The sequence below is a fragment of the Wyeomyia smithii genome, chromosome 2 (assembly GCF_029784165.1).
Source record: "Wyeomyia smithii strain HCP4-BCI-WySm-NY-G18 chromosome 2, ASM2978416v1, whole genome shotgun sequence".
NCBI classification, from domain to species: domain Eukaryota; kingdom Metazoa; phylum Arthropoda; class Insecta; order Diptera; family Culicidae; genus Wyeomyia; species Wyeomyia smithii.
The window spans coordinates 210,290,156-210,307,481 of record NC_073695.1 but is presented as its reverse complement, the minus strand read 5'-3'; the positions used below and the strand labels follow the sequence as shown (position 1 = coordinate 210,307,481).

At 39.4% G+C, this 17,326-nt stretch overlaps 1 protein-coding gene across 2 annotated transcripts in view; it reads right to left on the bottom strand.

Moving 5' to 3' along the window:
• LOC129724286 (uncharacterized) overlaps positions 1–17,326 on the bottom strand; it is a 373,573-nt gene that overhangs the window by 19,422 nt on the left and 336,825 nt on the right. For both annotated transcript variants that reach the window (XM_055679027.1, XM_055679028.1), the window contains one exon: positions 2,676–2,853. In XM_055679027.1, coding sequence (XP_055535002.1) covers positions 2,676–2,853 — 178 coding nt within the window. The remainder of the gene's footprint in view (positions 1–2,675; positions 2,854–17,326) is intronic.

Here is a 17,326-nt window from a genome sequence, read left to right as displayed (position 1 = left end):
ACACAGTGAAAACATATGTACTAAATTCAAATCGAAGTCCGAAAAATAATCGATTGATGGGACGGAATCATTTTTACGAAAATTTAATCTTCTTATACTATCTCCATTTACCGGAATAGCGCTGTAAGAGCAGAAGGTAAGTAGCGTGATTGTCAAAGGCCAGTGGAGGCGGTCGACAGGTAGTAGCGGTCTAATACAGCGGTGTAATACAAAGAGCACCTACTCGAAGGAACATAACACTAATTAAGTCCAGTGTGCGCTTGCCATGGTTCTGCTAAAAGTTTTGCTGCCTTACATCCTAAAACTCCATACCGTCTATAGGCGACACTCATGCAGCAAGCACTTACATAGAAGCAGGGAGAGAATCAGACATCCACACGATACGTAGTTGATAATAATCATCACAGACAAAAACGATGTCATACTTAATGCTTTCAGCGAACAGAAGCACTAACGCAAACTTGCTCCAAACCCAATCTGTTCACAGTCTCGATGAATGAGCTTAGATGGTACTGGATTTGTTACTATTGTGCACAGAAGGATCACAACGAAATATATTTAATGATGACCCAAACAGCTGCAGTGAGTTGATAAGATCGTCCATGCCGATCTCTGTTAGTATTATGATGTAAAAATTGCACTCACGGGTCATTAAGAGAAGCTCGTCGATTTTTTATTCCTAATATCCGCGTATTTTGGTAGTACCTACAGCCAAGTACTATTAACAGTGTCGTTCTCGTTGTCGGAATTGCGCAGTTAGGTTTGATACTGTCGTTTTATTTCTGCAATTTACGAGTATTTATGAGCTTATGCTGCGACCTTTTAACCCATCTCTGCATAATAAACAAACAAACAACAAACCGCGAGTGTTAATACCACAGCAGTGTTGCCTTATATGCCAGCAAGCTTTACAGAAACCACACGCACTTCTTAAAAAGCGTGCAAATTATAGAAGGAAGCTGGTGCTATCGGTGACAAAAGTGTACCAAGGGTCAAACGAAATAATTGAAACTCACACAGACATTGTTGATTCAACTGAAGACAATTCAATTGAACCAACGATGTTTATGTTTGCCTTTTTTGACCGTTTAAAGTGGCCTTCAGTAAAATTGTTTTTTTACCTTTCATTAATCGTTTTTTCACCTTTTGCATACTCGACGGCCCTTCAATGATTTTCGGATGCTTTCTATTATTCGTACTTTGAGTACCTTTGTTTCTACTTTTGATTCCTACTGTTATTTGCTTTGTCCTCAAAAAGCTTTTTGAAGCTAAATTTGAAATCATTCTTTTCTTCTTTTCTTTTTCTTAATATTGATTTCATTTGAGTTTGAGCAAATTAACCGTTATGTACTCGGCAATTTTAACACACGTAAGTACTCGGCAGGGTACCCGGATACCCACCAAAATGATATGCTTCTTTCTTCTTCAATTCTTGACCGATTTTCGATTATGACCCGTCAAAAGATTGGAAAATTTGTCTATTTTCAGTATACAAAACCTAAAGAGCCATTGATCTTATATGGTTCCCGTAAATCCGGATCTTCGGGACCATGTTCAATATCGGGAATCTGCTCCGAAATGACCATTTCGGATAATTTATCAGATGGACTCAAAATGAATGAAAATCAACTCCTGGAGTAATTTCATGAATTTTGATACCAATTTTGTTCGGTTTTATTGACAATTGTACTACTTCGTCTCATCGGAACATGCCCCCGAAGATCCGGATTTACAGAAACCAGATGTGGTCACAAGTTCATGTCGGTCTCGGATTCTGAAGTAGACAAATTTTCCAATCTTTTGACAGGCCAAGATTGAAAATGGGGCAAGAAATGCAAAAGCAGGAAGAATTTCATTTTGTGGGTACCCGGGAACCCTGCCGAGTACATATGGGGTACAAAAATTCGAAGCCCCCCCTTCGACCCTCTCTGCTGCTATAAACAGTCTGATGATGGAAAATGGTTTATTTCCAGGAGCTCTCGATAAGTTTCAACTGGCTGAGTTGAGGTTATCCTTGTTTTTTAAAGCAATAAAGTCTGAAAAGGTACCCGGGTACCCTGCCGAGTACATAACGGTTAAGGTTAAATATTCTCGAGTTCGGTAATACGTATTCCCGAGCTCGAGAATCATTTAAAACCGCGTAAGAACAAAGAATGTTGTCGTTTTAAAAACGACATTGAAATAGATGGCATATGAATATATTTTGAAAAACTAAAGAGCAATGATAATATTTTGAGAAATAGTTCGTGAAATTGATAGAAGAAGTATATATTTTGGTCCAATCATGTTTCATAACCGTATTTAAGTAATTGGATTAAAAAAGATCGTAACTAAAACGAACGACTCTCCCTTATTATACACTCTTTCCCCATGCTAGTCTGTAAATGGCCCTTGGATGCACTGAAAAATTGAGAAGAACGTGAAAGGAGCAAGAACTTTTTTAATTACTGATAATCCGAACGGGAATTTTCCGTCCTTCTTTTCAACCGCTCTCTCGATTGACCCCGGTTGTGCATCATTCTGCCAGCTCCATCGTTGGAGGGAAACTTTACCGCTTAGTGGTAATCGTCATTTCGCATAAAAAAATTTCATCTAAAGGAAGCTTATCCTATCGACTACTGATTTAATTTCATCAATCAAAAATGCTGCTATAGCATTTTAGGACTTTTTCTTACCTGATGCCACCCCGTTGCACATCGTGGTTCAAGATGTTATCGTTGTGGATCCAATAAACGGCGGATCGCAGCATCGACATGTGACGCACTCGGCACATCAGTTTTATTGTCGACCCCACCTCGTAGTATTTATCGTAGAGCGGTTCGCCCTCCTCGTCGACGATCAGGATTTCCGGTGCTGGAAAGAACGAGACAAATGGTTAATGTTGTGTGTGTGTGCGTGTGGGTTTGTGTGTTAGAAATAGGGTGATGTTGAAGCAAACACATGATGATAATAAACGTTTATGAATATGCACATGGTATTGTTGGGGAGGCCTTCCACCCGTGGGGCGTCTACATGGGTTGGTCGTGATATACAGTAAATGTGGCCTTCTGCCGCAGTTGTGCCTCTGCCCGAGGACATGGAGGGAAGTGCTGAAAAGTAAGGATGACGGATTTCTGGTCTGATTCCTAAGTGCTCTCGGCCCATTCTGAATGGTAGAAATCCGAGCGAATAGATATTGAAATGAGACTATAAAAATTCTTCCGCCCTTGCCCGTTTGGAACTTGTCGGCATCCTTGGCATTTGGTGGGGAGTCTGGGAATCTTAGCCGCAATCCGCATACAGCTGTTGCTATTACATGTTGCTGTGAGCTCACTTTGAATTTTTTTTCAATTGCCTTGTTTTATGTCGTACGCGTATCAACAGAAGCAGAGAATGAGAATTCTCGGAGGGGAGTTTTGCTTCGGTTGTTTGATGGTCGGTTTTGTCATAAAATAAGGTGTTAATTTTTCATAGCTTCAACCTTGAGTGAGGTAAATTTGATAATATTTATTGTTTATCATTAAGACCGTTTTTTTCTGTTTTTCTATTATCAACTCTGTTATCCAAAGCGAGAGGTTTTTTTACGTCTGTGAATTGTTTTAGATTTTCGCGTAGAGTGCAAGTTCACCCATAAAAACCTAATTTTTGTTGCAATCGTTTTGGACATTCTACAGTGAAGAAGTCTTTTGATACTTTCGATTTTTCAAGATTACAGCGACGAAAAGAAAGTTAGCCTAGATCGTTTTGATGAGTTCATCGGATACTGGTATATTTTGTGTAAGGAGGAACAATATTATTCCACCCGGAACCTCGCTGGAGGTTCATGCACAGTTTGGTTAGGATTTTGTGCAACCGAAAAGCTTGAGGTTGTTCTCACATTCTTCAGAATGTTTAGTGGAAACTCTCTGCTATCGTTTTAGCGCTATATTTCAATAGGTCTTAAGAGCCAGTTCGCGAGAACTCCGATCGGACTGAAACTTTCAGGGTTTGTTTATCCATATAATAGAACAATGTTTTGCATATTATCAGATTTTTTGAAAAGGGGTAAGTGGGGTAAAAAAGCACGTCAAAAAATGGTGTCCAAAAACTGCTAAAAACGTAAAATTGTTATAACTTTGTGAAAACTGAATCGATTTTCATGAAAATTGGCATGATTATTCTACTCTATAAAGGGAACAAAATGAGGGTTATTGGAAGTTGCTATCTTGAATACATGATGAGATATTCGCATTTTTCTAAAAAAGAAGGTGATTTTTACAGCAGTTTTTTTCTTGCCAACAGATCTTGGATTAAAATCCTAATAATAAGTTTTGTAGTGCAACTCAAGAGCTTTCATTAGATATATTCAAAAAATGCGCCGTTTTAAAGATGCCTGAGAAAATCCATTTTTTCTGTAACATGTTATTGACCATAATTTCGAACCCATTGTGCGAGAAGAGAAACTCTGTTTTGTGTCATTATTCTTCCATTGAGCTATAATTTTCAGGTTATGTTTGTTTATGCTTTAATGCAATAGTTTGCAAAATTTTAGATTTTTAGAAAAGGGGTTAGTGGGGTAAACAGGCTCTTCAAAATCTTATATTTAGAAACTGCTCAAATCGTAAAATGATTACTCTCGGCTTACATTAGAAGTTACTCGATGGAATGAGAAGTTATTTTTGGAGCCAACAAGAGAATGAACAAGTATCAATAAAACCACGCGATACTTTCTGTTGAGCCTTTTTTAATGTAGGGCACATCAAAGAATCAAATTACCATAAGGAAAAAAGTTTCACCGAAAGATGCTCATAAAGGAATGAGGTTAAAAGTACCCCCTCCTGCAGGAATTAGACAATTCAAACCGGAAATGTATTTATCGGTAAAACAAATAAAATCGTTATTCGCCCATTTTTCTACGTTATATAGGCAAAATAAGCTTGAGCTTACACAGACAGTCTGTATATAATAAACAGAAGGTCGAGCTCCGTATCGGAATGTAGCACCAAAGCTTTGCTTTTTTTCAGCTTGAGCTAATTCAAGTTAGTAAAGATTAAGCATTGATAAACGTACGAGAGCGTCATGAATATTGGTTGTTAATGATAAAATCAATCAGTTCTCAAACATTGTTTTTTATAAGGTTTGTTTTGCTTATACCAGAGCCACAGAAAAAACTGCATTCTTTGAAAATACATTGAGTGCAATCACTAATATGTTCGATGAGTGGTTTGATGATGATAATTCAGAATTAAAATAAAGATAATGAAATATAGAGTTTATTTGATTTTATACTACATTCGACCCCTTGGTTATTAAATTATTCAAAGGACATACTAAAAAAAGTTCAACAAAAAGTATCGCAGGGCTTTGTTGGCATTCATTCTACTTCAGTTAGCTACAAAACTAACCTTTCATTTCATCGTGTAACTTCGGGTGTAAGCCGATTTTACGGTTTTAGCAGTTTCTGAATACAAGATTTTGAAGAGTCTGTTTACTCCACTAACCCCTTTTCCAAAAACCTCAATTTCCGCAAACTATTGCATTAGTGTATTAGTGCATAAAGAACAATGACGCAAAACAGAGTTTCTCTTCTCGCACAATGGATTCGAAATTATGGTCAATAACATGTTATAGAAAAAATGGATTTTCTCAGGCATCTTTATAACGGCGCATCTTTTGAATATATCTAATGAAAGCTCTTGAGTTGCACTACAAAACTTATTATTTGGATTTTAATCCTAGATCTGTTGGTAAGAGAAAAACTGCTGTGAAAATCACCTTCTTTTTTTAGAAAAATGCGAATATCTCATCATGTATTCACGATAGCAGCTTCCAATAACTCTCATTTTGTTCCTTTCATAGAGTAGAATAAACACGCCAATTTTCATGAAAATCGATTCAGTTTTCACAAAGTTATAACAATTTTACGTTTTTAGAAATTTTTGCACATCAATTTTTGACGTGCTTTTTTACCCCACTTACCCCTTTTCAAAAAATCTGACATTATGCAAAACATTGTTCTATCATATAGATGAACAAACCCTGGAAGTTTCAGTCCGATCGGAGAACCTCGAAACAAGACCTAGTTGCGGTCTCCGCGAACTGGCTCTTAAGTAGCCGAAACCCGAACAAATCTGGGTAGATAACATCAGTTAGAGTTTTGTCTTGATTCCAGTATTGCTGGTGAAGTCCAACAAATTCGTATTGACAGATCTTCTAGGCATAAAACCGTGTTGATCATTAGAGATGTAGCTCTTTGACTGACTATGAATCGTTTATCTTTCAGTGTTTCATTTAAATAGCCCCACCCCACGAAATTTTATAATACTTTTTGATCGCGTAAGCAGTGTTTATCGAGATTAATCACATTATATTTTGTACGTATATAGTGGCGGCATCCGTTAAGTACGTTACGTAAACTTTGAGCAATACCAACCGCCCGCCCCGTAGCCACTGTGGGCTATGGAACTGGTGTTGATGATGGCAAAAATCTTTTCGCCGGAGAAGACAAAATAAAAAGGTTGTGAATAAAAAATGAATCAATTTTTCAAATCATTTACAGAGTGTTCAAGTTCGAATAAAATTTTCCATCTTGTATAGGAGTGTACCATGTGCATTAGGGTAGCAGCGAAAAGGGTCATGACAAATTTCGAAAACCGACCATGTACATTTTGTTAATTGACCCAAAAAAGATTTGTGCAAAATTTCAGCTCAATCGGACATGATTTAGGGGTGCCTCAAAGCGTTTGAAATTTTGATTTTCGACCCTCGAAAATCTACTAAGTAGGAGTACATGAAATTGGGAAAATCGATATTTTTTTTGATTCCAAATGTCTTAAAAATGCAAAAACGTCGAGATATAACGCAAGATACAAGAAAATGTTCCGAAAATCGACCTTCTGGGATTTAAATGCCACCCCAATGAAAATCAAGTTTGAGATACCTCATGAACATTAAAATAACTTACATCTGGTTTGGAATGAGCTTTTAGAAGCCAGTTCTAAAATGTTTCAGATTAAGCCTTCGGTTGCCCAAAAAATGGCCAAGTCCCAGAAGGTCGATTTTCGGTCAAAAATTTTTGTTTTAGGTATAACACCTGATCTCGACGCTTTATGCATTTTAAAGACATTTGGCATCGAAAAAAAATTCGATTTTCCCAATTTTATGTCCTCCTCCTTGGTAGATTTCCGAGTGTTGGAAAATCACAACTTTGAGCGCTTTGAGGCACCCCTAAGTCATGTCTGATTGAGCTGAAATTTCGCACAGATCATTTTTTTTTGGGCTAATGAACATAATGTACATGGTCGATTTTAGAAATTCGATGATGATTTTTTTTCATACAGTCATTGCCACCCTTATGTGCATTCTATAGGTGTCAACTTTAGTCTCATATATGTATAGGGTAACCAACGCCCACGGTGTTTCCAGCTAATATGTCGTAAAGGTTCTCAACAAACATTGCCTCAATGAATTTTGAATCAGATAAAAAAATTTTATAATTCCATTTTTAAACAAATTTTTAAATTATATTCGAACTTATTGAACACCCTGTATCATTATTTGGTATGAATGGCGGATCAATACAAATTATGCCCTAGGGGTAAAATTGAAAAATGCGAAAGACTACAGTTTTTTAACCATTGCTGTCACAAAATATAAAAAAACTGCTGTGAATTTTGGTGCTACCAGCCAACTCGGAGGTGCGTCAAAAAATCGCAGAGTAATATTGCTCGCCGTTTCGTCGCTTTTACGTTCGCTTACGGGACATTTTCATTTAACATTCTGAATATATAATACACTTCCGAGCTGCTAGGCGCCTCAAAATTCACAATCATGGTTCAAAAGCTATAATCCTTCATTTTTTCAGTTTGAGCTCTAGGGTATTTTCTCGCTTTTGTCGACCAGTGTAATCATTTTTTTTTTACTTTTCGAACCGTTCAGCTGCCGAAATCAATGCAAGAGTATTCGAGTGGTTTTCATGTGACTCACAAAGTGCTTGAAAATAAAATAAATGATCTTCAATTGAAAGCGAAGGTCAACAGCGTCACTAGCGCCTGACGATTTTCAATTGAAAATTACTTTAACATGCCTTGGTTAGCAGCTTTCACAAACCAGAACCAGAATTGTTGTATTTTTCATTAGTAGTGTTTGTTTGTCAGAAATGTTTCAAAAGCGAGCATTCAAAAATTTGAACAGGGTAAATTAACCTATAGAGAACCCATTTCCTTTATTAACCTTTATTATTGGTAAGATGTTTCCTGATAGAAGTTTTCTGAGAACCCCTCGAGTTTTCGCATAAATTGAGTTAATATGGCGAGTGGTCCACTATAGGAAAGGGGTCTACTCTAGGTTAATTTACCGTATTTGTTGTAATAAAATTGAAAATCTAATACAGGTCGGACTCGATTATCAGGAGACTCGATTAACTGGAGACTCGATTATCCGGAATTCGATTACACAGTGCAACAATTTTTTTGCCTTGGCTCTATGTATGATTTTTTGATGAAGTTTGATGCGGAAATAAATTTCCCTGAGTTTGAACGTATTTCAACTTAAGGGAATGGCGCCATTTTGAATTTTTGTCAGATCGGAAAATTTCTATGTTTTTTTCGACGCTTTAAGACCAGATATCAAAATTTTAAGAGTTTGTCGACATATTAGCATCTTCTTACCCATGTTTTAAAATAAAACAGATCTTAAATCGGATAAAATCTTAGCTCAAAGCGGTGATTCTACGAAACCGATTTTGGCATGGTTTTAGTATATTACACAGAGAAAAATAATATCGAGTATGTAGAGCATTCTGTTCTCGATTCCCAGCCTCTGGACATCATTCCGGTCATCGATCATTCTGGCCTGTTTTTACGAAGCCGGAAGTTACCATCTTGGAATTGAAAATGGCCTACGGGCATCATTGTGGGTTTAGAAATACCCATATTGAGGCCTTGGAATTCAAAATGGGTCTGGAGTCAATTTCTGCCCTTTGCCAACTATCCCGAATCCGGTAACACTGGTCGATGAAAGCAAAAACAAAGATTATTAAAGATTATAGCTTTTTCACCAAATCTGTGAATTTTGCTTCCCTAGCAAGTTTGAAAGTACGTACAGTAAAAAAAAAATTGCGCTAGATCTCAAACTGGTGAAAATTAAACTATAATCTTGTAATCGTTCCAGTGAATTTTGAATTTTTTGCTCCTAGCCTTTCGACTTGGACTTAGGTAACGTACTTCTGATCCGGATTGACTGGATAAGATTTCTGAAGTTTCTGAAAATCCCTCGAATTTTTGCATAAATTGAGTTGATCTGATGAGCGCTCTACTATAGGGAAGGGGTCCACTATAGAATAATTTACCCTGCTAAGTATTGTAGTTCTACGTCAAACGACTTATAAAAAATAAAAAGTAGGATAGTTGTATCCAAGACACGACCGTATGACGTTGGACTACGGTATTTTTATATTCCATTAAACAAACAGTAGACGAGATTGTAACTCTATTTTATCTAACAGTGCATTTCAAAATGCTGAGTCGTTAAAGCGTTATAAATAATAATATATTCTAAAAGAATGGATCTTTTATATTAGCGCTGTCACGTCAGAAAAACCTTTGTTCGTAGCTGCACTACCAAGACTATTATTTAAATTAGCGTATTGGTTAAAATTTTCCTATCTAGGCAAAAAGCAAACTCAACGAAACTATCTGAAATTGGAGACTAGAAGGATTCAAGTGAAAATTCTAAAATTGGAATTTGTTTGACATTAACCGATAAAAACTCATGCTCCAGCCCAGCATGTAATTTCATGTATTTAACGAAATTACGTTTGTTTCAATAACTTGAAAAAGCAATTGCACTCAATTGCTCAATTGCATGTTTTTTGTGTAGTTTTAATCAAGGTTTTGGCGAGTGACAGGAAAATATATTAACTTTAATTATGATTTGGGACATAATTAAATATTGTTTTTTTTTTTCCACGATAGATACAAGTTTGTTTTTTTTCTGTGTACGAGAAACAATTGGTCGGCGAATGGTTAGACACGTGTCACTTGAGATACTATTGTGGTCATTCACCTCTGTCCAGCAACTCCTATCCCAACCTCCACGTGGTGCCGACCGGGATACGAGTAACCGTAGCGGAGATCGGGTAACCAACCCCGGTGGAAACTTTGGTCGTATGCTGGTAGGGAAAGCTTCCACTCTACCGCGAACGACAATGGCCTGAGGCTTGTTAATTTCGCTGCAGCTAGGGGGATGGCTATCTGTAGCACTTATTTTGCACGCCGGAACATACGTAAGCACACCTGGATGCACACTTTGCTCTTAAATTGACCACGTTCTGATTGATGGACGGCACTTTTCAGACGTTACAGATGAGAGGTCGTTCAGAGGACCGAACGTTGATTCGGATCACTATCTCGTAGTAGCCAAAATCCGCGCCCGGCTGTCCAACGTGTTGAAATCCAAGGCAACGAGGAGGATGCAGTTGAACATCCAGCGGCTATCAACTGAAGGAGTGGCTGCATAGTACTCGCAGAAGGTTTATGAACGGATTGAGGAAAGAGTTGAAGGGAACCTGAATGAACAATGGAGGCACATCCACAGTTCGATCAGCACTACAGCGAGAAGTGTTGGGTACAACTGCGGCAGCTGCGTCCAATGAGTGGTTTGACGCTGAGTGCCAGCGAGTGACGGAAGAGAAGAACCGCGCCAGGGGTCACATGTTAGCCACGGCTGTGACTCGTCAGAGCATGGGTAGATATCGAATTGCTAGAGCCGCTGAAAAGAGACTCCATCGCCGGAAAAAAACGACAGCATTGGGAGAGTATTCTTGCGGAGGCGGAAGGTTGCTTCTCCAGGCACGATGCGAGGAGCTTCTACAAGAAGGTCAACGGAATCAGGAATCGAAACGTGTCAGCCCCTGTCATGTGCAACGATAGGGAGGGGAACCTGATAACCGATAAAACAGAGGTGGTCAGGCGTTGGAAGGAACACTTCAGTGTGCTGTTGAACGGTGAGGGAGTCGAAAGGAGCAGGATGACTATTGAGAATGATGGTCTAGCTGTGGATCCACCATCCATGCACGAGGTGAAGAAAGCAGTGAAAGAACTGAGAAACTGAGAAACTGCAAGAGCCGGGATCATGCTGAGAGTGTGATCTGATGAAGAATTGCCCTCGGACTGGTTGGAGGGTCTCATATGCCCGATCTACAAAAAAAGTCATCGCCTGGACTGTAGCAATTATCGGGGCATAACTCTTCTCAATACCGTGTACAAAATTCTCTCCCGCATCCTGTTCCACAGACTGAGGCCGTTGCAGGAGACCTTTGTTGGCGAGTACCAATGCGGTTTTCGAGGGGGACGCTCCACGACGGACCAAATGTTTACCTTGCGACAAATCCTCGATAAATTTCGAGAATTCAGCTTGCGGACGCACCATCTGTTCATAAACTTTAGGGCAGCGTACGATTCAGTTAAGAGAAATGAGTTATGGCAGATTATGATCGAACATCGCTTCCCAACAAAGCTGATTAGGCTGATAGGTGCCACCCTTAAAGGTTCTACATCAAGCGTCAGGATAGCCGGTGAGATATCGGACTCTTTCGTGTCGTTAGATGGTTTGAAGCAGGGCGACAGGCTGTCGAACTTATTGTTCAACATCGTATTGGAAGGTGCTATACGGAGCGCTGGTTTGCAGAGAAGCGACACCATCATTATGAAGTCGCACATGCTTCTCGGTTTTGCGGACGATATCGACATCATTGGTATCAACCGTAGATCTGTGGAAGAGGCCTTCGGATCTCTCAGGAGGGAAGCTGCGAGATTAGGGCTTGTCATAAACTCTGCCAAAACGAAATACATGGTGGCTGGCAGAGTGCGTGGTAGTCCGTCGGAGGTTGGTGCTGCGGTGGTGCTAGATGGGGAAACATTTGAAGTAGTCGACGAATTTATTTACCTGGGAACATTCGTGACATGTGACAATGAGGTTAGCCGTGAGATAAAGAGGCGGATAGCAGCCGCAAACAGGGCCTTTTACGGATTACGTAACCAGCTAAGGTCCCGCAGTCTGCAAATCCGTACTAAACTTGCACTCTATAAAACACTGATGCTTCCGGTGGCTCTTTACGGCCATGAATCATAGACGCTGAAAGAGGCTGATCGGCGAGCTCTTGGTGTTTTGAGCGTAGGATTTTGCGTTCAATCCTTGGCGGCAAACTAGAAAATGGCGTTTGGCGCAAACGCATGAACCATGGAGTGTACCAGGCATACAAATCGGCGGATATAGTCAAGCGAATAAAACACGGCAGGCTTCAGTAGGCTGGGCATGTAGCGAGAATGCCGGATGAGCGTCAAGCGAAGGCTATATTTAGCAGGAATCCCGATAGAGGTCGTCGACTTCGGGGTAGACCCTGCACTCGTTGGATGTGTGCTGTCGACGAGGATGCACGCGAAATAGGTGTTAGGGGCGATTGGAGGATAGCAGCCAAAAACCGAGGGACATGGCGACGTATTCTGGATTCGGCACTGGATCGATAATCGGTCTGTCGCCTTAAAAGTAAAGTGAAGTAGGTAATTACGTCGTTTTCTTCCGAGTACAAAAGTTTTTGAAGTACTTAAGTGAAAATATTACACAAAATTTTAAAAAAATCCATAATTTTGTGAAGTAGATTTCTCAGCGGGTAGCAAGTATTAGCAAACCATGATTTTTTTCTAGAAATTGTCCATCAAAAAATCTTCATTTTCTGAAATATTGAAAGATGTGTTGTTTTGTGTTTTTGTGATATTTCAGTTTGAAAATAACCATTGGTTTCATGTAAAAATACAATTACTATGTATTTATTGCATGAAATACACGGTCCAGAACTTTGATACTCTATCCAACCTATGTGCAGTCTTCAGCAATGTTTCTCAGTGTAATAAGAACTTCAAATTGACGCTCAGTTTGCGAGTTTTTGTTAGTAAAGCTAGGCTTATTGAGAGTAGATCCGTTGCTAATGGATTTGGCTACGAAACAAACAGAGTAACATTTGATCCAAATCAATCTTGCAATCTTTAGAAAACTTCAGAACTTTCTTGAAGACACTACGGCTTTAAAATCAATATTTTTGGGTCAAAATAATTTCGATCACGTTTTTTCGTCGTAAACGGACATCGTCTGTTCTGGCGATCACAATATCTTATCACTATTGAACACAGCGATGGAAAAAAATCACCTCTAGCGATTTTGAATACATATAAAGGAAGCCTAAGATGCGTTGAGATCGTCGTCAGTATGCGAATAACAAAGTATCGGTGTTGGTTCACTCTCTTTGCTTTCCTTTTTACGATATATTGCTTGTCGTTAGCGTACGCCACAACATATGGTTCTCAATGTGCACAACTCGGTATATGAAGTTATTCGTCTCTGTTACACAGAGCGATCAGATCTTGTTATGTTATTACCCATGAATAAGATTTTTGTCAGAAAAAGAAAGAAAATGACAATGTATGCTCTCCTACTCTCGCTCAAGTCAACCGCTGCCGAAGTAGTCCCTTCCCCCACACTTTCCTTCTCACCGCACCACACCTCTGCTGCTGCTCAGGCGACATGATTTTCTTCTGCTGCTATTCTTTGTTCCCCTAACGACCGGCATATGGAGAGACAAACGCAACGAGCGAATCGCTTCTCAGAGCAGATGTAGTCTAGTCATGTGTTTATTTTCTCCCAGAAACCTACGCACTATATCATCATTTCATTATGTGTTGAGAGGATTCAAGTTTAGTCGCGGTCTGTAACACTTCATGATGTGTACATGTGGAGATTAAACGATGATTGCATCATATTCGTTTCGTTTCCATCACTGATTGGACAACAATCAGAGCATCGAAAGAAAGTCCGGTTTCGGACGGCCGACGGCTTTGAGTGACAAGAAGCTTCAAGGAATGCTGAAAAGGAAGACCGAGAGAAAAGTGGCTACATCACTGCATGCGCTTGACCGATAGGTCGGTGCATCCGGCCAAACAGTGAAAAAGTACCTGGCGAACATAGACATACGTGCCAGGAAACGGCAAACCCGTCCACTGGTCTTGAAGCTGCAGGCAATGAAGCAGTGGCAGCGACTAAATCAGATGGTCAAGTCAGTTTTTCCGGTAAATCACGACGTGACGGTGGTGACGGATGACGAGACCTATCTCACCCTGGATGGCAACGATTGGCAGGGCACTTCGTATTTTACTTCCCCACGAAGGAAGTGAGCTCCGCGGTGAAGTTTATTTCACACACCATGTTCTCCAAGGAGCTGCTGCTGTGACTGACATTCAGCGAGAAGGGGATGTCAAAGCTGCTCTGCTTTCGCTCTGCACTACAAAGTACGAAGTGACTGCCGGATGTTGCGTCGTACATCAAGAAATACCATAAGACCAAAGACTCGAAGCGATCGTTGGAGGAGATGGGCCGACTGAATTTCGACGTGGTACTAAACTAACGAACCCGCCCAACGTCCCAAAATTGCGTCCCATCGAGGTCTGCTCCAATAAATTTGTCGCGAAAACTCAATTATCTGCCTTAGTTTTTTTTCACCACCATCCGAAAAAAAGTCTTTTTTTATTACCGCAAACGTTAAAATAGTTTTTTCTACAAAAAACTTTTCCATTAATTGGAATCGTGATCCATCATTTAGGTAAATTAATCTTTGGTGTACCCCTTTCCCCTAGTGGCCAACTCGTTAGATTAACTCTATTTCTCATTTAGGATAGAACTACCATTTCCTTCAGTGGACCATCCTGACGAAAAATTGTCAATTGAAATTTATAATTGTTTCGCGTGATTCCTATGCAGATCAGCTAGATAAGATGTTTCCCAATGGAAGTTTTCTGAAAATCCCTCGAGTTTTCGCATGAATTGAGTTAATCTGGCAAGTGGCCCACTATAGGAAAGAGGTCCATGATAAGTTAATTCACCCTATATAAAATTTGTATCGCGATTAGGAAAGGAGAATCGTGATCGGGACGAAAAACGTGTCGTTATCGGACCGGCTAGATCTTTTCAGATCCGTTTGAAGTTTTTTAGATAGAAAATTTAACTGTCTAAAACTCTCCTCAACATTTTGAAATGGAAACTCTCGAGGAAAACCAGTATTTCTAACAAATACTTTTAGATGAACTGTAGCTGCATGAAAGACATCATCAGGTATATAGTCGTTCCAAGGATAATAATATATCAAGCACAGCAAAGCAAATTCAAGTAATGAAGTTTCAGAAGTAAGCTGTTTCGATCACAATGCAAAATAGTTCCTACTTTAAAGCAAATGTTTCGTACAACAAATGTTTCTACGTGAACTTTAAATGGTATGAAAGATTTTACTAAATAATATACTGCAATCTCTGCATATTTGATTCCATTATCACTGTCTGAAAAAAGAAGGCATGATACCAAACGTGTGGGCGAATTGTGCTCGAAAATGGATCATTTACCAAAACTTTTTTTTACGAATAGCATGACTTAAAAAATCAAACTTTCTGAACATCAGAAAAGTTGTTTGATCACACTGCTGAGTATTATGAGTAATTTTACATTAAATAATGAAGAAATCTCGCCTGAAAAATTGTTCCGACTGGGCTACATTTTCTGTTCCGATCATGATACCAAACCCTATATGTCATTTGTAATCGTAATAGTATATTCTACCGCAAATCATAAGAGAAGTTTGGAGGTAGTGAATTTGTACATCACTGCAGCTGTCGTACATAAGGTGCTAAAATTGCTTTAGGAAGAAGGGAGCGCATGGTTGTTTATATTACAATATCCTAAAACATCGATACGACAATAAAAAATGTACAGTCATTCTATAAACGGGAAATAAATTTTTAAAAGAAATCGTTTTTCATTGAATGGCACAATGACGACCCTTTGAAAAATGAATGATCTTCCAAGTTAATGACATGTCGGAAGTTACACTCAAATAAAACAAAATCGTCGTCTCTATTTTCATCAGAAAGATACATTTATAAACTGAGTGGTTTCTACTGCTTCGTGAATCGTAGCTAACTTTTAGAGGTGAAGTGCTACTCGAGTGTGTTACTCTAATTTCTTGCTATCATAATCAGAATTCGTTAAATAAACGGAAGCTTCGCCACAGGCCCTTTTTGTTCAGTCACTTCGATGCATCTACCCCGCGAGCATGCGTTACCTTTCATTCATAAAACATAGAACCGGATCAAGCGATGCCTTTATCATGAAAATAGCAGCAGCATAAAATCCCTCTTTTTTTTGTTTTCCCACGAAAGCATTTAATTACACTCTGCTCATCCTTGCTAGGGGTTGCCCTTTTTGCCCGGATCACTTGACGTGACGTGGATGTATGTATGTATGTGTAAGTGAACGTGCGTGCGGGTGTTTGACTTGTGCAGTACAGGAGCAAGCACTAATTGGTTGCAGGATGTAAATCTTATTTCCCCCTTGGGGATGGTAATGGTGTGAAAAAAGTTTACCGCTACTGCTGATGAGCTTTCCCTGCAGATCAGTGTACAACTATGTAGCTACTAGGCTTGGGTTCGCAAGGACTGCAGTCGGCAATCTGGGAGGGTGTCATCAGGGTTGAGTACTCTGGGGCACGTGACACTCTTGTTTAGCATAATTTTATTAGCGTGTTAGTTTCGTAACAATATTTTGAGCGAAGCAAAAAAAAATCTAACAATGTTAGCCACGCTTGAATACGGTTGCCTTCGTGCTCAACCTTTTGTTAGCGTTCTGATCACGCTACTGATTATGAGTGTGAGACTGTTGACGGGGCGTTAGAGTAGAGTAGAGTGTAGCAGGGAAACCAGCGCTATCAAGATTTAATACACTCGTACAAAACAGAAACGAAAACTGGGAATATTATGAGAGCTGAGTATGCTTAGTAGCAAAATGAACGTACTAACTATGATATTTATGTTGCTGTTGACTGAAAAAGCTATTCATATTTAATTAAGTAGTGGCACTACAAGGCAGAGTAAACATTATGTCCAAGAGAGTGCTTTAAATAAGATGTGCATTTAGCAGTGAAACAAGAACTACACCGTAGAAAGTCAGGCACTGAATTCGAATTAGCCAGAAAATTTTTATTTCACCTGGGCACCCATTTTAGAGTTATGTTGGCACTTTTGTATGACTCATATTCTTTTAACGCTCACAGAAATATGCTTATGATTTACGATTTTAAGACCTGGCCTAGTAGCAGTTCAAGTACATTGCCGACATAAAATTTACACCATTTCTTCTTCACAATCAGCCGAAACGCTTTTCATAAAAGGAGAGTTAAAATATTCACTGCCTCCTACAACCGCCGATTGCCTCTGCCGGAAGTGTTAAAGACGCCAGCCAGGAAAGCGAGTGGGGCTTCCGTGGTCGGAATAAT